General features: G+C 46.6%; 1 protein-coding gene across 6 annotated transcripts; it reads right to left on the minus strand.

Moving 5' to 3' along the window:
* Positions 1–6,661: 6,661 nt before the first annotated feature.
* Positions 6,662–17,483, minus strand: ARL14EPL (ADP ribosylation factor like GTPase 14 effector protein like). Of its 6 annotated transcripts, none has more exons than XM_051968672.1 (5): positions 17,316–17,388; positions 14,496–14,624; positions 13,843–13,956; positions 9,653–9,789; positions 6,662–7,689 (listed from the first exon to the last, which is right to left on the minus strand). In XM_051968672.1, the coding sequence occupies exons 3-5, from the start codon at positions 13,945–13,947 to the stop codon at positions 7,467–7,469; spliced, it is 465 nt and encodes a 154-aa protein (XP_051824632.1). In that variant the 5' UTR covers positions 13,948–13,956; positions 14,496–14,624; positions 17,316–17,388; the 3' UTR covers positions 6,662–7,466. The 6 variants fall into 6 exon arrangements, with proteins under 6 accessions (XP_051824632.1, XP_051824631.1, XP_051824630.1 ...); XM_051968671.1 differs by lacking the exon at positions 13,843–13,956 and adding an exon at positions 12,215–12,328 and having other exon boundaries at positions 17,316–17,387; XM_051968670.1 differs by lacking the exon at positions 14,496–14,624 and having other exon boundaries at positions 17,316–17,483.
* Between the last annotated feature and the right edge of the window lie 3,398 nt (positions 17,484–20,881).

Here is a 20,881-nt window from a genome sequence, read left to right on the forward strand (position 1 = left end):
AGGGCGTAGAGGAGGAAGCAGAAGGCGGGGAGAAGGACTAGGAGGAAGCGGAGGAGAAGGAGACATCAGGCCCCACGGCGGGGCTTCGAGCAGACTTCCGGCCTCGGCTAATTCACCTGGGAGAATCCACCCTCTTCCAATCAGGCTTTTTGGAAGGTGAGCAGGCTCTGGAGCCCAGCCAGCCTTCCCCTTAGCTGCGGCACCCCCAGAAGAAGGTAGCAGACCTGCACCCCCTGCTGCTCCCTATGCTACCTGGCCCTGGGGTGCGGCAGCTCTGCTTGCCAGAGCAGCCCAGCAGGGGGCCCCAGGCCGGCCTCCAGATCCCTCCCCTCCAATAGCAGCCACCAAACCATTCTCTAACCACAGAAACCCCGCAGGAAGCCCACCCCCCAAATCATACCAGGAAAACTACACCCCCAGCCACCCAGGAAAGCTTATTCCCATCTCACTCCCCCCCGCCCCCCACCCCAAGCATGTTATCCCCGAAGGAAACCCGCAAGGACACAAAAGCCTGGAGCCCCACAAAGCAGGACCCTGACACAAAACCCCCAGAAGCACTACGGTCCATCCCTGAAAATCCCGCTCTTTGCCTTCTGCCTTTGTTTCTCTTCTCTCTCGAGTCCCATCCAACAACCCTGGAGTCTCACATTCAACCCTGCGCACGGTGAGAGGAGAGTGCGACCCTGTTAGTCATCGAGCGCTCCATAAATGAAACAGTAAAGAGCCTCTAATCTCTATCTTGCCTCAGTTTCCCCGGCATTACCAAGGATCTACAGGACTAAAGCCAAGAGCCAAGGAAACAAAATATCAGGATGTGACAATGTAGATGAGCCCTTCCGGCTCACACCCACACACACACGCACACACACACCCACACACTGCCCCCCACACAGACACCGCCCACACACCCCTGCGCGCCCTCTCCACGCCTCCAAGGTCCTGTTTCCCCCTGGGGCTTCATCCCCCTCCCCCCGCCCGTACCCCCACCTTCCAGCGGCCTCCTCCCCTTCCAAGGCCGGCCTCTCTCAGCCTGCTCCGGCCCCGATTCGCCCCCTGGAAGGGCGCTGGCCTCTCCCGCAGGGCCCCGAGCCTCGCCTCAGCCTCCGCAGCCGGGAGAAGAGGCGCCCCCAGGCCAACGAAGTAGCCAACACTGCGCCTGCGCCAGGCACGAGGCGGGAAGGCGAGCCTGTGCTCACGCGCTGCTCGCGAAGGCTCAGGGCGGGGGCGGGGGCGGGGGCGGGGGCGGGGGCGGGGGCGGGGGCGGGGGCGGGGGCGGGGGCGGGGAGGAAGGAGAAAGGGAGAGAGGAGGGAAGGCGGGAAAGAGGGAGAGAGAAATGAGAGGGACGGAGATTCGGCGGAGAGAGGGGCAGTCAAGGAAGACGAGGGAAGGAAGAGAAAAGGGAGGGAGAGATGAAAAGATGGGGAGGGGAAGAAAGGAGAGGAAGACACGTAAGGAGGAGAGGAGAGAGAGGAGGAAGAAGGATGAGGCAGGAGAGGCAGGGCAGGGAGCGGAGGAAAAGAAGGCAAAGAGGGGAGGAGAGGAAGCGGGAGGAGGGAAAGGGGGGAATAAAGGGCCTCGCTGAAAGCTAGGTCGTCGTCTCCTTCTCATGTGTTTTTGGCTTTTCTCGGTTCCAGGTAAAACCATTTCGTACACTTCTTCTTACGGCTTTGAGTTCCAGCTTCCCTCCCTGCCTCCGTCCCCTTCGTGGAGAAGGCCCGTGGAGAAGTTGGGCACTCCATTACACTCATTCTAAAGGAGTAGACATTTCATTTTACACAATCGTTAGAATAGTTCTTTTTAGTGACCGGCCCTTTCAGAATGTGGCGCATGAAGGGGCCTTCCGAGGCCCACTCCCTCATTTTTCAGAGGAGGAAACTGAGCCCCCGGCAGTGACAGTGACTTGCCCGAGATCACAAAGGCCGCCAGTGGGAAGAGCCAACACGCAAACCCAAGTCTGATGACTCTAAAAGCCTTTTGTTCTTTTCCCTACCGCCCGCCTCGTCTTGGGAGGAGAGAGTCAGGGTTGTCGCTCCCAAATCCTGGGACCAAAACTACTAAGTTAAAGTGCCAAGCATTTAATATGTGTTCAAAAGCTTAATAAACCATAAAGGGTTCTCTCGTTCCCTCTACTTTTGCTTCCTCTCTTCTGCCGCTCTTCCTCTCTTCCCCTTCTCACTTCTCTCCCTCCCTGCCTTTTAGTCTCTCCCTTTTCCTCTCTCTTCCCCCTTCTTTAAAACGTGAATGGAATTATTTATGTTCCTCTATTTCCACATACGTATGTATGTACATGGGGTTACATTTGTATATGTACGCGGACGTCAGGCGGAGACATTAAATTTCAGTTTAGAAAGTAGCCATCCAACTAAACTACACATTTCTAAATGTGCCTATATGTTCCTAAATGTGCCTATATGTTCCTAAATGTGCCTATATGTTCCTAAATATTCCGAAAAGACCCTATCAGAAGAGGAGCTAAGGATAGGCCTTTGCTTCAAGTCTTGCTCGGTTCATTATTGTCTTTGTACTCTTAATGCTTCCGACAGGGGCTGCGTCCCGACAGGGCTATGAGGAGAGACTCCGGACTGTTCTAAGAGAAGCTTTTAATGAGAGAAGAGGCAGCAAAGGATCTATGGTTATTTCAGTCCGGATAGGCAAAACTAAAGTATTTGCACCTGTGGCTTTATTCGCCCTTCTTAGCAGAATTTTTGTGAGGATCAAATAAGAATATCTGTCAAATATTCTGAAAACCTTAAAACAGCTCACAGAGACGTGAGCTATTGTCATCCCTATTGCTTAAGAGGAGGTCCTTTTCTAGAGCCCAAAAAACTATCAAAAGCTAATAAAAAGCATTTATAGCAAGCTTTAAGGTTTGCTGCATGGTTTGTAAATAGTCTTATTTGATTTCTACAACCGTCTTGGGAGACAGACGCTGTCTAATTCCCATTTTCAGATGAAGGAACGGAGGCAGCCACTGGTTAAATGGCTTACTCAAGGGCACCTCTTTGACAGCTGGATTTGAACTGTGTTCTTCCTGTCTCTAAGTGCAGCCTTCTAGATCCACTAAGCCCAAGAGTTGTCTTTATATGGATTAAAATAGACATATACAGATATATTTAGAAATAGGAATAGATGATTCAGGGTTTTTAGCTAAGAAACTCGTTTATCAACATCCAACAACAAAAAATGGAAAAGCTCTACCCAACCCTGTATAATAAATTCTTTTTGTCATCAGGGACTACGGAGCCTCCACCTTTACACTCTTAACATTGCAGTCCCCCCAAAGTGCTACATGAAGACCTAGATATTTTCGTTCAAAAAATAACCTGAGAAGTACAGCTACGTTATTTAAGTAAGAAAACGGGGAGATAAAAGGCCCCGAGAAGAGACAACAAATTGTCAGGAGGTTGAGGGATCATTTCTTAAGCTGTTTGAGAGGAGAAAAGACACTGAAGCTGTAGCAGAGAAATCATGGGTCTTATTTTTAACAAGGAAAAAAGGGACCGGCAATTACAAAACCACAACCTATTTCCTCATCAGGCGAAATAGTTGTAAAAAGTACTTAGCACTATACTGGTATATAATAGGTGCTATATTCATGCTTATTCCTCCTCCTCCCACCTCTATACATTTATTTTTTTAAATGAGAGTAATCCACACGCATCTTCACGCTATTGTGTGATCAGGGGAACGGAACAGCCCGGGAAACCTTTTGCCAACAAACATCTATACCCAGTCACATCGTTAAATGACTGAAAGGCACTGAGAAGAGGAGATCACGGTGGGCTTATGGTGGACAAAAAGCATTAGATTTGGTAGAGCAAATCCTGGCTTTAAAAGCTCTTCTTCCTCAAAGAGCAATACTGTTGTGGAGCACAGGCATTCAAACCCAACTTGTTGAGGGCACAAATACAGGAACGAAAGAGTTGGTGAGCTGGGTGAGGCCACAGCCCAGGAAACACTAGTAAAGAGACAACGTTCCGGGATAAACGGTGTCGGACTAAGAGCCTGTTTCAGAGCTCAGCAAAGTGCCTGGCACGCAGTAGACGCTGGATAAATATGACTGACTGAGTGACTGGGGGTCAAGAAGGCTCAAATGCAAATCCTGCTTCAAATCCTTATTGTCCATGTGACTCTGGCCAAAGCATTTCACGTCCCTCAGCCTCTAACTCTCTGCCTTTGAAGTAATAACAATGGCAGCTAACATTTACACAACACTAAGTACCTTACAAAAATTCTATCGGTTGATCCTCCCTACAACCCTGGGAAATGGGTGCGATGATTATCATCTTCATTTAACAGACAAGGAAACTGAGGCCAACAGAGGCAATGCCATTCCTAGAGTCATAAAGTGTCTGAGGGCAGATTTGAACTCGGGTCTTCTTGAGAGTGCGATCCACTGTACCATCTAACTGCCTCCATCGGCCCTTGTCTCACGGAATTTGTGAGGACCACGGCAGAGAACATCCATGCAGCAATTTGTTGGGAGTAGTGAGAGCAAATAGTCAAACACAAAGCTTACTAGCCCAAAGCCTCCTAGCCCTAGAATCTATCTAGATCAATGTACGATCCCAGGATCAAACATCAGAGCTCATCGCGTTCAGTCCCTTATTCCCTCCTCATTTTTCAAATGGGGAGTGCAATCCAGGAAGAGTAAGTAATTTACTTACCTTCACATAGGTAATAAATACCAAACAAAGATTTAAACCGGTTTCCATGAGACTGAGCCATCTCTTGTTCCACTTCACCGTGGCTGCCCCTTCAAACATTTTGGTTTCCGGATGCAGGGAATCCGAGGAACCACCTCCTCCTTTACCAGATGAGTTAATTCAGTTCTTCCAGTCGGCACTGAGAAAAGCTGATCACAAAAGCTCCCGTGGCTCGGGATTGGAGGATCCTAGCATGTCAGCGTGAACACCCGTGGACCAGAATTATAACAGGTAGTCTGGGGGACGGGGGACGGAGGAAAGGGCAAAGTTTTGTCGGCTCATGCATGGTCAGGGGAGGGAAACCTGTCCCAGGACGGCACAAGTCTCTGCTGAAGGACCAGGCCCTAGGGGAAGAACGGAAATCCCGGATCGCTCACAGGTTTCCCTAGATTGTGGAGGCAGTTATACTGTCCGGTGGTACCACTTGCCACCCCTAAAATTTCCTCCCTCCACATGAAGCTGCAAGTGGTTTATTGAGCTCCTTTTCTGTACTTTATCCCCCACCTTTGCTTTTTAAAAAGGTCCCAAATATGTGCACGTAGCACTTGTGCCTTTTCTATGGTTGTGCCACAGTTCCCCTCTATTGTCCTGCCTCACTTTCCCTGGATGGTGCTGCCTCAATCCCCCTGCTTGCGACCCGGCCTGTTCTGATCATTAGGACTGAGATAAGGAAGGCTGTGGAGATCGGACACCTCAAAAGATAAAACTCCACCTGTCCTGTGGCAGATACCGGACTGGTAGCCGCTAAGTCCAGACGTGCTAGCTCTAGTCCGACCATCTCCTTTACTCCCAACTTGTAAGAATGTATGAATGCCCTACCCCCAACCGGTCAGAACCGGTTTGATGGTCCCCTTCTTGGAAAGTCTCACTGCGCCCCTGCCTCTGGCTGCTGGATTCTTTGAGAGGAAAGTCTGCTTCAGCCCCGAGACCAAAAATGGACTTTTTGGTCCCAGAAAATCGCTGCCTCTCAGAAATCCAAATAAAAGGTTAAAAATTCTCTAATCTCTATCTTGCCTCCAGGATGTAGTTATGTCATGCCTCTCCAGCATTACACCAGTTGCTTAAATTTTGCTCTACAACATCAACTTTGAAAGCACTATGTTCTTCACCTCAAGGACTAAGATCATTTTCTTCCGACAGAAGGTAGGAAGAAAGTAGGGTTTTAAAAATCTTTACTCATCTAAAAAGTGCGCGAGTGATGGGAGAGCAGAAAGGCATTTGCCTGGAAGCCAGGAGACCTTCCGTCCAGCATCCCGCACCCTATGAATTAATTAGTTTTACGATCTGAAGAAAGTTGCTAGGGGCAGCTAAATGATGCAGCGCAAAGAGTCCCATCCCTGCAGCCAGGAGGACCTGAGTTCCCCTCGGGCTGCAGACCCGGAACACTCACTAGCTATGTGACCCTGGGCATTTAATTCACTTAACTCCATTTGCATTTTGTGAAAAAAGGAAGGGAAAAAAGGTGCTTCATCTTTCTGTACCTTAGGTTATCTGCAAAGTCAATCAATGAAAGTAAATCATTTTGAAAAATACTTCTTAGTTCTAAAACCATGAGCCTAATTTGTAGACTTTGATATTCCTCTTACTTTTGACTTTTCCACATGTTGCAAAGATGTACATTACGAAAAACATGTACGACAGGTCTGGTTTTGACACCTTTGCTTTGTTGGTTCTGCTTTTATTACAACAATCTACCACTAATCGCACTGACTCTTGAAGGACAAAATGGAAAAGCACTGTATTAACTGCTCACCCTGAATCAACTTGAACCAACCTGAATGAATGGGCTGGAGTGTTATTTTACTAAGTAATATTATGATAAGTTTTAAAACATCAGGAAGTTGCCCCCAGTAACATCAGGAAGCTGCCCTACTTCCCACTGGTTGCAACGCCTGCCACACAGAAAGTAGTTCCTGAACCGTTGAGTGAAGAGGGAAGAATTATAAACAGCACACACATACTATATAATTTATTCAGTGTAAGTAGTGCAACTTCAATAATTTCTCTCCAATCACACTACTCCCATTTTTCATAACCTTAATTTCACTATAATTCAAAAGGTACACAAAGTAGTATTACAGAAAATAGCACTACCTAAAAATACAAAAGAAACAGAAAGTTATTATCACAATATCTGCAACATAGAAGAAAAAAGTCTCACTGTTTTTAGTCAAGTACTTAGATATTATGTCTTGTAAGAAAGCACTTATTAACCTACCATACAGGCAGCTTGAAGCACATAAAAAACAATATGCTTTTAAAAGTAACTCAAGTTTTCTTGTTTTTCTTTCTTGTTGTGACTTTCAATCAGTACTTGCAAAGTGAAAGCGATTGCAGTCTTGGCTTTAGAAACTAAACTACTTCTTAGTTGATAGGAAGAAAAGAAAAAATTCTCTTTATGGAAAAACAGTCGAAATAATATGCACATTTCAAACTCTTTTAAGACAATCCAGGTCAGATTAAGCTATAAAGAAAATGAGGAGGAAACCCAATTCTCCTGTTGCATTATGCTTAAGGAAAGGTTACCTTGCTGGCATTCCAGCCTAAATCCTGAAGTTTAGGAAAGTAACTAAAACAAATCTGAATTAGCCCATCTAAGGAGAGGTGCTTCTTTGGTGGTTCACCACAACCACCCTAAAAACTTTTTTTCCACATCCATCAAACCTTTTGAAAAGACAAGATGAAAATAGTTTTGGCAACAACTGCCCATTCTCTGCTTGCTTCGTGTATACAAGAGCACAAATCTTCTCACAACGACCTTAGTCAGGAACAACAAAGGGCAAAGTGCTAATGACATCACCAGACTCAGTTACAATATCATCATAGACCCATTTTCTATTACAGCGGCACTCTGGCCCACATTTGTTGGAGTTACACTTGGGACATGGATAGAAGCAGCCCGGGCAGCTCTCCTCCAGGCAGTCACATAAGTCTGCATTGTTACAAATCAGCCGGCCATTCCTGTCATACTTCTTCATCACTCTGTAACGAAAAAACCACCATCACTATGTACAGTTCACGTTGTTTGCGGGATTGAGAGTGAGTTATCGTCAGGTAAACTTTCATTTTCAAAATTCCCTTCACACTCTGGTAGCAGCCTTGGAGTCAGTCATTCATAACAATATTTCTGGATTTTGACAGTGATCACAGAGAAAATTCAAATGAATCTGGACTACCAATGGGAAAGAGAACCAATTATTCCAAGAGTCGCATCCGGTAATAACTCACTTACCCGGCATTGCTGACAAAGTAGATGCTCCCTTTAAGGGAATTAGTCAAAAAAAGACAGCTTCCTTTTTCCCCTTGAAATTCCAATGTTGAAAATCCAATGTTTGGATGGAAATCTTTCTAAAATGCACCATACACTTGCCTATTTTCTAAAATCATGGATATTAAACTTAATTAAGCCCTTTCTTGATAGTTCAAGAATAGAAATTATTAGACAAAGCTATAACATCACAGTTTTTTCCCTAAGACTTCTGCTGTTGGGCTTCTGCGGTCAAGATCATCCGACTCATGGCAGCCCACACTTTTTGGCTGTTAAGACAACTGGGTTAAGGGACTTGTGCCCAGGGTCACACAGCAAGGAAGTGCTCAGTGTCTGAGGCTAGATTTGAACTCGGGTCCTCCTGACTTCAGGACTAGTGCCCTACCCACTGTACTACTCCTAGCCCTCACTTTTTTAAAGTGCTTTTCATATGTTGTGGTCTGAGAAATCAGAAAGCCAGGGCTGTCAGGAGCGTATATAAGCACAGCCTTTTCCTACAGAGTCTGAGAGCTTCAGTGCACTGGATTTGTAATAATCGATGAAGTTTCTATTAGCACAGAAAGCTTCAAAAAAGTAATTAATCCCTTAGCTGACGAACCGTCCTTCATATTGTGAAGACGATGTGTCCTGTGCAAGCATACCCAAAGTGCTTCTGTAAAATTTGTATTTGCCCCTTTTATGTTGGTCGCAAACAGAAACGGACTTTGGCAAAACTGTCCGTTCTTCCTTTGTTTGAAGCCCTGTCCCCCAGGTGGTGAGGCCTCCATTCCCCCGCAATGTGCAATGCCTAATGCTGTCTTCCTTTCTTCGTCTGTTTCCCCCTAAAAGAGACAAAGACCGGGGCAGCGAGGCAGCGCAGCGGATACGGCACCAGCCCTGAAGCCCTGAGTTCAAATCTGCATTCAGACAGTGGGTGACCCTGGGCAAGTCACTTAATGCCAATGACCTCAGCAACAAAAAAGACAGAGAGAGGGAGACAGAGAAATGGAGACAGACAGAGACAGACAGAGACAGACAGACAGACAGACAGACAGACAGACAGAGACAGACAGAGACAGACAGACAGACAGAGAGAGAGACAGAGACAGAGAGACAGAGAGACAGAGACAGACAGACAGACAGAGACAGACAGAGAGAGAGAGACAGAGAGAGAGAGAGACAGACAGAGACAGAGAGACAGAGAGACAGAGAGAGAGAGACAGACAGACAGAGAGAGAGAGACAGAGAGACAGAGACAGACAGAGACAGACAGACAGACAGACAGACAGAGAGAGACAGGAAAGTTGTTATGAATGGGTTTGCAAATACAAACCATTATTAAGGTAACCCGTTCATTTACACCAGGAAGCTACTGTTCCTCCGATGCGACCTCCTCCCCACGTCATCTCTGTTAATGAAGTTTCTAATAAGGAACGGCAACACAGATCCGTTGGTGGAGGTATTGCTGTCTTCTAAAGGCTCAAAACCCTGCTTCCTGCTTCTTGGCCGCAGCCCAGACGGCTGAGGGTTCCCCAAGCCTGACCTCCGGATAAATGGGGGGCTGCTCTAACTTTAAAAAGCTCTTTTTTACAAATCACAAACCAGACACACAAACAAAACTCCCCACAATTATAAGTCTTATGGAAAGGAAATTCACTCCACAATCTCACAGTCTTATGCAATAAATGATTGTCTTACTTGTTCACAGAAAAATACTCCTTCATCTTTGACATGTGGGCCGCCTTCTGCTGCTCCCTGGTTTGAGGATTAAAGTCTGAGATCCGAGGCCCGGGATTTTGAAATGCTAAGGACTTTAGTTGTCTCTCTAATTTTTGCTATAAAACAAATAAGATTTGTTAGTATCTACAACTTTATACTTTCATATTGTTTCATTTTTGCTCAAACAGATTATTTTTTACCATAATGCCACGACATAATAGAGATGTTTTACATGCCAAATTCTAAAGGAATGTTTCCCTGTTTCAAGAAGTGAATTGTCATTTTTAAAAATACATAAATTCTAAGACTTTTCAACTGTATGTATACGTGTGTGTGTGTGTGTGTGTGTGTGTGTGTGTGTGTGTGTGTGTGTGTGTGTGTGTGTGTAAATTTCTACAAGACTTTCATGAAGATCCTCATGCACCTGTCAACTACAGGTAGAGGACTGCTGCTCTCCCCAGCACTAGTTACTTTTTCCTCCTTTACCCGTAGGGCAAGTCCTCACCACTCTCACCGGGATTATTGTAAGAGCCTCCCACCTGGTTTCCCTTGCTAATTATCAAGGACAAAAGCAATGATTAAGCATTACATCAACTATAAAATATCTCAATGGGCAGATGTTTAAGGTAGAGAACCCAAACTCTACCACCCCAATCTCAATCCTAAAATTGTTCTAGCTATTTCCAACGCACACCACGCTTACAAAAAAAAAAAAAAAAAAAAAAAAACAGAACGAGGGGAATTTGATTTGACGACGTAGACTCACAGAAAACAACTTTACTAACGGACAGCGTTAAAAAGAAGGATTTCCTCTGCATAACAGTCAAAAAGCAGGAAAATTCTCACTTAAATTGATGATTTGACCAAACTTAAATCATTGCTCTGATAAAGATTACTGAATTTTTAGCTTTTGAGTTACAGATTAACAAGAAAAAGATTCAAGCATCTGGATGGCCATTTTGAACATGGAAACAAAATGCTATTTTGAGAAATATTAAGAAAGAATACCAAATTAAGTAAAATAAAATCTAGCTTGACCTTTCTGCAAGAGAAGGAAAAGAAATAAGGGATATTCATCAGATACATAACAAAGTGGAAATCAAATTCACACAAGCCATCAAAACATGGCCTCACTGTTATGGTGATATGTCAATCTAAACACCGAGAGATATTTCTCTGGCTTTGAAAAAAAACATTGTCTCTCTTTGTAAAGTCTAAATCCAGTCTACTTGGAGAACTGGCCACTAACGTCACAAACATGACTTTTGTAAGTTGTCTCAATAAAAACATACGAGTCCTCGATTTAAACAACATCATGAATATACCAGTATTATAGAAAGTATGACTTTGTTACACTGCACTAGAAATTAAAGGATCTTTTTTTCAGTTGCAATCAAAAGGATTTTAACTGGAAGCAATCTTACAAGGCATCTAGTCCATCTCCATTCAAGGACAGCAAAGGACATTCAAGGACAGCAAAGGACATTCAAGGACAGCAGGTAAAAGGTGTTTTGTCCCTGATGCCTCTGACACTATCCGAGAGACTTAACCCCTGATGCACTTTCCTGATTGTGTGAATACAAAAGTCAGCCCGGACGGCCGTGGGTCCTTGGTAAGGCCCCGCGTGGCCTTCTGAAGACCACACCACCGGAGGCCAGGAAACCGGGCCTAACTGAATCCACGAGGCTGCACTGGCTGATGAACAGCCTGCCCGCCTCCTGCTAAGTCAACTTCCGTGGTGGTCAGGAAATTTTTAAGGAAGAAAGCAGTGGCCCGCCGGCCTCTCTTTTCATTGCGGTCCCAAACTTGTGCCACTAGACAGTCCCGAGTCCGGGCTGGACTAGAAAGCGAGTTTTTCTCTCACCCAAAGCAAGGCTCCCTCAGTGAACGATGTCTCTAGATTATGTGCTATTTGGTGTCACGATTCAAGGAATTCCTAATTAGTGACTAAAAAGTCACATTCCAAAAGATTGTTGCCAAGTCAGCGTTTTAGAACTGAAACCCCGTTTTCCCATGGAAATAATGTCACAAGGTAGGGAGGGCTCGGTTCTCAAATCAGGTCACAACAAGCCCACCTTGTAGCTAAGCTTCGAAACCCCATAATTATCACCCCTCACACTGTTGCTTGGAGAGCACACACTCAGAATGTCAGCTTGGCACATCCAGACCCTCTCTCTTCCCACAAGGGAGCCAAGTTAGTAAAGGTACCACCACCTCCCGGGAAGTGACAATAGAGATTTGCCAAGCTCCAGGACCCTGGCGTGATCCCGAAACCTGAGGCAGGGGCTCCTAGGGGTCGACGAGAAAGAAACTTCGATGAGAAGCAGCCGTAGGATCTGCTGCGCTCATGGGGACGGGGAAAGGCGCAAAGAAGGCAGTCGGTAGCAGCCTGCAGCTGCCAGAACCATGTCGGACTCCCATTTCCTTAGCACGATGCCTGGCACACAGAAGAAGTTTAAAATCTTCACGACACAGTAAAGCCAAGAGAAAGCTATAATTAGGGTTACATGGGATACAGGAGATGAACATCTTATTTCATACCCGTTGCTTCTGTCCAATTTGAAATTCTCTCTCAGGAAAACTCGAGTCTGCATCTTCTTGAGTGGAATTCTTTTCTCCTTTATCAACTTCAGATGGTTCACACATTTCTGTTCACTAAGAAAAAGTTCGCAAATGTGACCCATTAAGATACTGCGGAATTGGTAACATCCTATTAGAGAAATAAGGCATATACTCCCCACAACAGTTAGTGGGATATTTTCCTTTTTTAATCACTACAAGTTTCAAAAAGGGTAGGTGATAGTCACTACCTAAGCGTCTACATCCATACCACTCTGACCCTCCTCTCTAAAATATTTCTTCTGACTCGCTACCAGAAAGATCGTGTCTTCAGTCTCCTTCACTCCCTCGGCTTCTTCGTGTCCCCTCCTCTGCTCCATACACTCTTACATTTGCCCTCGAGACGCAGTCTCGTGGCTTTACCTTTCAGCGAGTGATTGAAACTGCACATCGGGAGCCCTGCTCTCTCACCTGAGTTCCAGTTAAAACCTCTAATTTCCTGCCAGAAACGTCCCTTTTTGCATTTAGCGATCATCTCAAATTGACTATGTTTGACATAAAGCGATCCTGCTTCCTGCCAAAACAACGTTGCCTGCAGACATTTTTGTCACTACCACCATCTTTTCCCCAATTACCTTGGATCAAAACCTCTGAACGTTTCCTTTCTTAAGGTCGCTTTTTAAATGCCTGTCTTCTCTCTTCTTAAGACCACACCACCGGAGGCCAGGAAACCGGGCCTAACTGAATCCACGAGGCTGCACTGGCTGATGAACAGCCTGCCCGCCTCCTGCTAAGTCAACTTCCGTGGTGGTCAGGAAATTTTTAAGGAAGAAAGCAGTGGCCCGCCGGCCTCTCTTTTCATTGCGGTCCCAAACTTGTGCCACTAGACAGTCCCGAGTCCGGGCTGGACTAGAAAGCGAGTTTTTCTCTCACCCAAAGCAAGGCTCCCTCAGTGAACGATGTCTCTAGATTATGTGCTATTTGGTGTCACGATTCAAGGAATTCCTAATTAGTGACTAAAAAGTCACATTCCAAAAGATTGTTGCCAAGTCAGCGTTTTAGAACTGAAACCCCGTTTTCCCATGGAAATAATGTCACAAGGTAGGGAGGGCTCGGTTCTCAAATCAGGTCACAACAAGCCCACCTTGTAGCTAAGCTTCGAAACCCCATAATTATCACCCCTCACACTGTTGCTTGGAGAGCACACACTCAGAATGTCAGCTTGGCACATCCAGACCCTCTCTCTTCCCACAAGGGAGCCAAGTTAGTAAAGGTACCACCACCTCCCGGGAAGTGACAATAGAGATTTGCCAAGCTCCAGGACCCTGGCGTGATCCCGAAACCTGAGGCAGGGGCTCCTGGGGGTCGACGAGAAAGAAACTTCGATGAGAAGCAGCCGTAGGATCTGCTGCGCTCATGGGGACGGGGAAAGGCGCAAAGAAGGCAGTCGGTAGCAGCCTGCAGCTGCCAGAACCATGTCGGACTCCCATTTCCTTAGCACGATGCCTGGCACACAGAAGAAGTTTAAAATCTTCACGACACAGTAAAGCCAAGAGAAAGCTATAATTAGGGTTACATGGGATACAGGAGATGAACATCTTATTTCATACCCGTTGCTTCTGTCCAATTTGAAATTCTCTCTCAGGAAAACTCGAGTCTGCATCTTCTTGAGTGGAATTCTTTTCTCCTTTATCAACTTCAGATGGTTCACACATTTCTGTTCACTAAGAAAAAGTTCGCAAATGTGACCCATTAAGATACTGCGGAATTGGTAACATCCTATTAGAGAAATAAGGCATATACTCCCCACAACAGTTAGTGGGATATTTTCCTTTTTTAATCACTACAAGTTTCAAAAAGGGTAGGTGATAGTCACTACCTAAGCGTCTACATCCATACCACTCTGACCCTCCTCTCTAAAATATTTCTTCTGACTCGCTACCAGAAAGATCGTGTCTTCAGTCTCCTTCACTCCCTCGGCTTCTTCGTGTCCCCTCCTCTGCTCCATACACTCTTACATTTGCCCTCGAGACGCAGTCTCGTGGCTTTACCTTTCAGCGAGTGATTTAAACTGCACATCGGGAGCCCTGCTCTCTCACCTGAGTTCCAGTTAAAACCTCTAATTTCCTGCCAGAAACGTCCCTTTTTGCATTTAGCGATCATCTCAAATTGACTATGTTTGACATAAAGCGATCCTGCTTCCTGCCAAAACAACGTTGCCTGCAGACATTTTTGTCACTACCACCATCTTTTCCCCAATTACCTTGGATCAAAACCTCTGAACGTTTCCTTTCTTAAGGTCGCTTTTTAAATGCCTGTCTTCTCTCTTCTTAATGCAACTCAACTCAGCTGTTGCCTTGGAAAGGGACCAACAAGGCTACAAATGCCACCCCTAGGTTTAATAATTCACATAGTGACAATGTCATACAAAATCTACAGTGGGATGGGGAAGAAAGCAGAATATTCCTCCATGTCCTGGTTACATTTCTCCACAATGGGCACTACTGAATTGTAAATACCAAGAACTGCTGGGAAAGAGGGCATCTTTGAACACACACACGCTAACATAACAATGTAACCAAAAAAGGAAAAGTTACTGGGATGAATTCTAATCCCAAAGTTAGCTTCTAGATTACTCTCTGGTATCGAATGAATTACATTGCTTTTATCAATTAGACTACATCAATTATATCCGCATAGCCACCCCAAAGAAATGCCGCGAAAGGGAATTTTTAAAGCAGGACCTTGTAAATTAATGGTCCCCACAATGGTCAAAATGTTTTCACTAAAACAGAGCACAAGTCTGCACTATTCATCTGCCTCTAATAGCCTCATTAATTCTCACACTGAAAGGGGGAAGCCATGTTTGAAAACTGTGGCAAAGCCCCCATCGATGCGGTTTTTGTAAAGGGGACCGAGCCCATCTTCTGTACACAAACATTTAAGTCCAAGCTCGAGCAGATGCTTCTCTACTAGAGAATCGACCCCATTCACCGATGTAGCCACCCACAAAATTGCTCAAGCAACCCCCCTGAACATAGATCTGCTGACATTATGGAAATGCTCATCTCTTCCTAGACAAAGCAGTTTTAAACAGAATAAAAGATTCCACAGAGTTATTTATGTAGCACAAAAAGTTCATCGCACCAATAATTCTAATCTGTCCAATCCAATGCTGATAATCAATAACTTTAGTTAAATTCTGTACAGGGATCTCTCTACCCAACTTTAAGTGCTTGCAAAAATATCTCCTAGAGGCCTTGAAGGGTGAAACGACACAAGAAAAAGTTCAGTTACCAAATACTTTTCTGTGACAGGAAGACCCAGGATGTGGAGAACAGACAGGTCTCTTAGATGCTTGTATAGAACCAAAAGGAAATCCTATCACTCTCATCAGCTGCTCTCCTAAATAGGCTTGGGAAATCAATTTACCATCAATACATGAAAATTTCTTCCTAAATTGCTGCAGGGATAGTGGCGTTCTTTCAACCTTTTTTCTTTTGCTCTCTATTTTTCCTGAAGACTCTTAAAGAGAGTCCTAGTAACTACAGTTCATATCTGTTTTGTTTTTTAATCAATCTTCTATGATTGAGCATCACCCCAGCATCATAGTTTTAGGGGCAAAGCTCAAAATGAGTCAAGAGCAAAGAAAGAAGGAAAATCCGATATCAGCACTAACCATGGTATTAGCTTCTACAGTAGAAGAGAAAAAGGCTGCACTATGTGCTGTGGAAAAGAAAGGCGGGGATGGTATCTCTGGTTTCCTTTCTTTTGCCAGGAAGCCACAGGGTTTCTCCAGGGGAAAACTGTAAGGCTTCAAAGGTGCTCCTGCACCTTGAATAATAATAGTATATTATTACTATAACATAGTAATATTACATTACTATAATAATGGTGTAGAAGAGGAAAGAAAAAACAGTTAACCTTTTATTTTGTCTCCCTCCCCCCCATGAATCAGGTTTTCAAAATCACAGCAGACAACGTTCAACCACTTCCCCCACTAGACCTAGCGACAAGCCTTGTCCCATTTTGCATTGATTAAGGCACCTCCAAACAGTCTGCCCCATGTTTCCACAGGGCATCCATCTGTGTAATCTTTTACTCATCCTCTGCTCCCCCCCAAAGTTCAAGCGGGATCAGGCAGAAAATCAATCCCTTCAGAACCCACCGTAACCTCATAGTGCTAAGACCACCGATATAACAAGCAAGGCCCGAGCTCTCTTTGCTGACATAACGCTGCATATTGAAACTAGACTGACAAACTTTGGTGATCCCCCTTAGCCTATCTTCAAGGTTCTCCCCCGTGCAAAGCCTTCTGTTAGACCCTGGTAAATAGGCCCTGGCCTCAAGGTGCTTGTGGTCCCTTTATCTTTTATGTCTTTCTTCGGCGTGTCTTTAATTCTGCGTGTGAATTACACGTATAAATAGGCGTGAACACACATAGCAATCCATAAAGGTATCTGTGCACCCCCCACAGCCACCCCGCCCCCACTCGGCTACCAATAATGCGAGGGGGGGCTTTTTGCTGGAATTACGCGCCTTACCCCGCGTTAGTGCCGCGCCTAACCCTGACCTTGCCTGGGCAAATCTACCGGAATCTGCCTGGGGAGCCGTTTGCCATAAAACGTAGTTACTCTGCGCACACGGTAACCCTGGGTTGTCGGACTTCCTGAGGCCCACGATGAAAGAACTTCTCGTTACCCAGGCCTTCCCTTTTCAAACCGCATAAAGAGGGGATAAGGGGCGCCCTTGGCTTCACCTCCCGCTCCCTTGGCCAGCCAGGGGGAACTCGCGCCTCCCAAAGGGGCCGCGCTCCCTCTCTTTCGCCACCCTTCAGGGTTGCGGGGCCCACTCCCTTCTTCCCGCCCAGGAGCCACAGCCTCCATACGGGTCCCTACCCTCCCCCTCCGCCCCGCAACCGCCCACGCGCAGAGTGCGAAGAAAAACTCTCAGGAGACAGGAAAAAAGCCACAGTAATAACGAGTCTCCCTGGAAACATAAAAGAACCGGGAGAGGAAAGCTGGGCTCTTTTTCCAAAGGGGAAGGCAGGGGGTGGGGGGGCGGGGGGGGGAAGCATTTCTACCGCAACAGCGAGCAGCGTCCCACAGGCCTAAGGAGCCACACCAACCACAGCCTCCGGGCCAAAGAGATGGAAGGCGCTTCCGAGGGCGCGGCTTCAAGGTCAACACGCATGCCCGCTGGGCGCGCTCCTATTGGCTGCCCCCGGGGCGGAGATGCTCTTGCGCTTCCCCAGCATCCGAGGCCGTCCTTGGAGAAAAGTCAGCCGGGCGGTACCTTGTGCCTCCCGTTCTCTTCGGTTGGCAGAACTCTCGGGCAATATCCCTCCGCCGCCCCGCGAGAAGTTAGGCGAAGGGCGTTTCCCGAAATGCCTCTGTCTGCGGGGCAGAGGGCGAGAGTGGCAGTCGGCTGTGCGGTGGTTGAGGTCTGAATGCAGACAGTTGCTGCTTCTGTGGCCACGGGTCACTCCCGCCCCGTTTCCCAGGCTGCGCAACGGCTGTAACAGTCCCTCAGAGGGCAGCGTAGCTTTGCAAGTGACAGCGTCCCAGGCCGCGCTTTAATCATTTAAAATCTGGGGGACACCCTGTATGAGCGCTAATGACTCACTTGTCACCTATTTCAAAACAGACGGCGGCGGGTGGGGAGAAGCCCAAGAGAAGCCCACGGAGAAATCCGGTTTGGATCTGTCTGAATCGTGACCCGCTGGGAAACTGAGGGTGGAGTCTGTGAACTGGCTTCCCACCTCGGGGCTGCCACTTCCTAGCTGAGAGACCCTCGGCAAAGCCCTTCAGCTCTCCAAGAGCAAGTTTCCTCATCAGAAAAATCACCGGGTTGGACTAGCTGGCCCCAAGCTCCTCCTGTAGTTCTGAAACTGTAACGCTGCTATGATGACTCCCCAGGAGGCCATGTTGATTTGGTTATTTATCCCAAGTGCTCTCTCCTTAAATGTCATTTCAAACGATTCTCTTGTACCAAAAGGCTCTTTTAGCAGAGACGATAGAAGGCCTCTCTCCAGGGCCTGGAAAGACCTGCAGGCCAATTGTTGCACCAAAAATGTCCCTGCCCTAGTCTTACCTGTTATAATGGAGTTTGACAAATACCGACTGAAACAAAGGAAATAATTTCGATTGTGTCGCAGGGGCAGTGATCTTAATTTTCTTTGTATTTCTCTGAACTTTAACTTGAGGGAACTTGAGGGAAACGCCTAAGGACCTTCCACCTGAGAACGAGGGAAGGGAGAAGGAAAGAAGGGAGCGATGGAGAGAGGGAGGAAGGAGGGAAGAGAGAGGGGGAGGGAGGGCGGAGGCAAGGAAGGGGGAAGAGGAGGGAAGGCAGGGAAGGAAGAGGAGGGAAGGGAGGGAGAGAGGGAGGAAAGAAGAAAGGGGGAAAGAGGGAGGAAGGGAAGGGGGAAAGAGAGAAGGAAGGCGGAGGAGGAAAGGCAGGGAAAGAAGAGGAGGGAAGGGAGGGAGAGAGGGAGGAAGGAGGAGGAAAGGAAGGGGGAGCAGGCAAGGAAGAGGGGGAGGAGGGAAGAAGGCAGGCAGGGAGCGACGGAGGGAACACAAATCCCCATCTGAAGGGGCAGGGGAAGAAGAAAGGTACAGTCAAGGTGAGAGAGAGCTCTTCCCAAGGGGGAAGAGAAGCCAGTTCTTTCCGCTGGGGAACTGCTAGCTTATGACGACGGGATGGTCTGCGTATTTGCAGGTCGCCGCCGCACAAGCAGTTCCTCAGCCTAACCCAGACTGACTGGCCCCTCTCTGGACTCCCAAGGGCCCACAGAGAGTTCCCTCGGGGATGCCAACCACAAATCATGTTGAGGTGCCTGTTGTGGGATTTTAGGGAAAAGTTCGGATTCGCTCCTATAAATGACGCTCTCTGGCTCAAGTAAAGTGGAAGTAAAATTTAATTGTACAATACACGGGATAGATTGCCTACAATAGCTACCAATACAGTAAATAATACATAAAAGACAAATGAGAATTTCCATGAAAATAGAAGCAAAAGAAAAAGAAAACATCACCAGACCGGGGGAGCACCGACTCTAAGTTGCGACTCTAAGTTGCCCGGGCTGGAGAACCCCCTCGTCCCTCCTACAGTTCTCTGTATATACCCATTATAGAATAGTGGGAAGGGCCATTTTCCAAGCATGTGCTTAGAGAGTATCGTCCCATCGGCGATTAGCCTTAACTGCTCGGTTGTCCCACCTCCGTGCAGCGACTCAAGAGTTGCAGCCCTTTACACGACTCTGATTGCCTGCTTTTCCCGTGGGTTGGTGGATGGAGACCTTGCTTTAGACTCAAGAGGACCCGAGTTCGAGGGCTCTCAGGCAAGTGACTCTCAGGGCCCTGAACACCTCTCTAAAACTATCCATTGTAGGGAAAGCGGTACTTCTCCACACTATCCCTTTTCTGAGAAAACCAAGATTCATGTTCCTAGAAAATTTGAAGTCAGCTCCATTGCTCCTTCATCTCCTATTCCCAGTTCTCTTATTGCTTCCTTTAAAATGCCACTTAAATTCACCCTTCTCTCTAAAATTTCTGGGACACTGTCATGTTCCAAACCTTCATCATCCCATGCCTGGATTACTACAACATCATCGGGCGCTAAAGGAACTTCCTATACGGTTTGGCTCTCTCGATCCATGTGCAAACCGCTACCAACTATCGTTGGAAAGGGGCCAATGACCTCCTGGGCCGATGTCTTGACTTGGGCATGATTTTTACGTCCGCGAGGCCGCCTTGCACAAAGTCATCAGCCTCACTCTCTCGTGCTGATTATAGAGTCCCCTGGCAAGGCAAAAGTCCAAATGAGTGAGCATGGGGCGAGCCTGAGGGCTCTGAGTGCCCCACAGTGCTGGCTTGCAACAAATGCTTCTCATTCCCCCGTTTTTGCCTGCTTAGGGTAGACGTCCCACTAACTCGCTGCTAGATTTGAGGCCTGTCATCTCCCTCAACCTTGTTGACCTTGTCTACCAAGATAATTTTGCCGGGTGCTACAGCTTTCAGAAGCCACAGGTAAGAGTTGGGCGAAGGTGGAGCCCAAAGGTGGAGGAGAAGCCTTGGAAAAGCTCGGCAAGCCCTCCTTCCGGAAGGTTAGTCCTCCCTGAACATCCCAATGTTTCTGAAAAACACACTTAAGTAGGGACAAGGAAAGCGGGAGGAGGTTAAGCTGGCACGCTGTCCTGACAAGTTTGTCTGTTCCTTTACTTTTCCTTTATGAATTTTTGATTTCCCTGTGTCCTCCCGGAACATTCTCCTCTATTTCATTTCATCTTTCAGGCTTTTGAGCTTCACTCTACCGACTTATATCACCTAATACAGAGGCAGGTGACTGTTACCTATGTAACATGTTATTCTGTTTGTTTTTCAATTAAAGCTTTTCCTTTTCACAATATATCCCCGGACAATTTTCAACATTCACTCTTACAAAATCTTTCTTTCCTCCTTTCCCCCCCCTCCCTTCCCTAGACAGCAAGTAATGCAATATATGTTCAACATGTGCCCTTCTTCTAGAGATATTTCCACCAATATTATGCTGCCCAAGAAACATTCAGAGCAAAAAGGAGAAAAAGTAGTCTCTTTCTTTCTTAAGAAGTTCGGCCCCTGACGTACAGTCTTGCTCTCCATCCCCAAT

Source organism: Antechinus flavipes, chromosome X (assembly GCF_016432865.1).
Source record: "Antechinus flavipes isolate AdamAnt ecotype Samford, QLD, Australia chromosome X, AdamAnt_v2, whole genome shotgun sequence".
Taxonomy (NCBI): domain Eukaryota; kingdom Metazoa; phylum Chordata; class Mammalia; order Dasyuromorphia; family Dasyuridae; genus Antechinus; species Antechinus flavipes.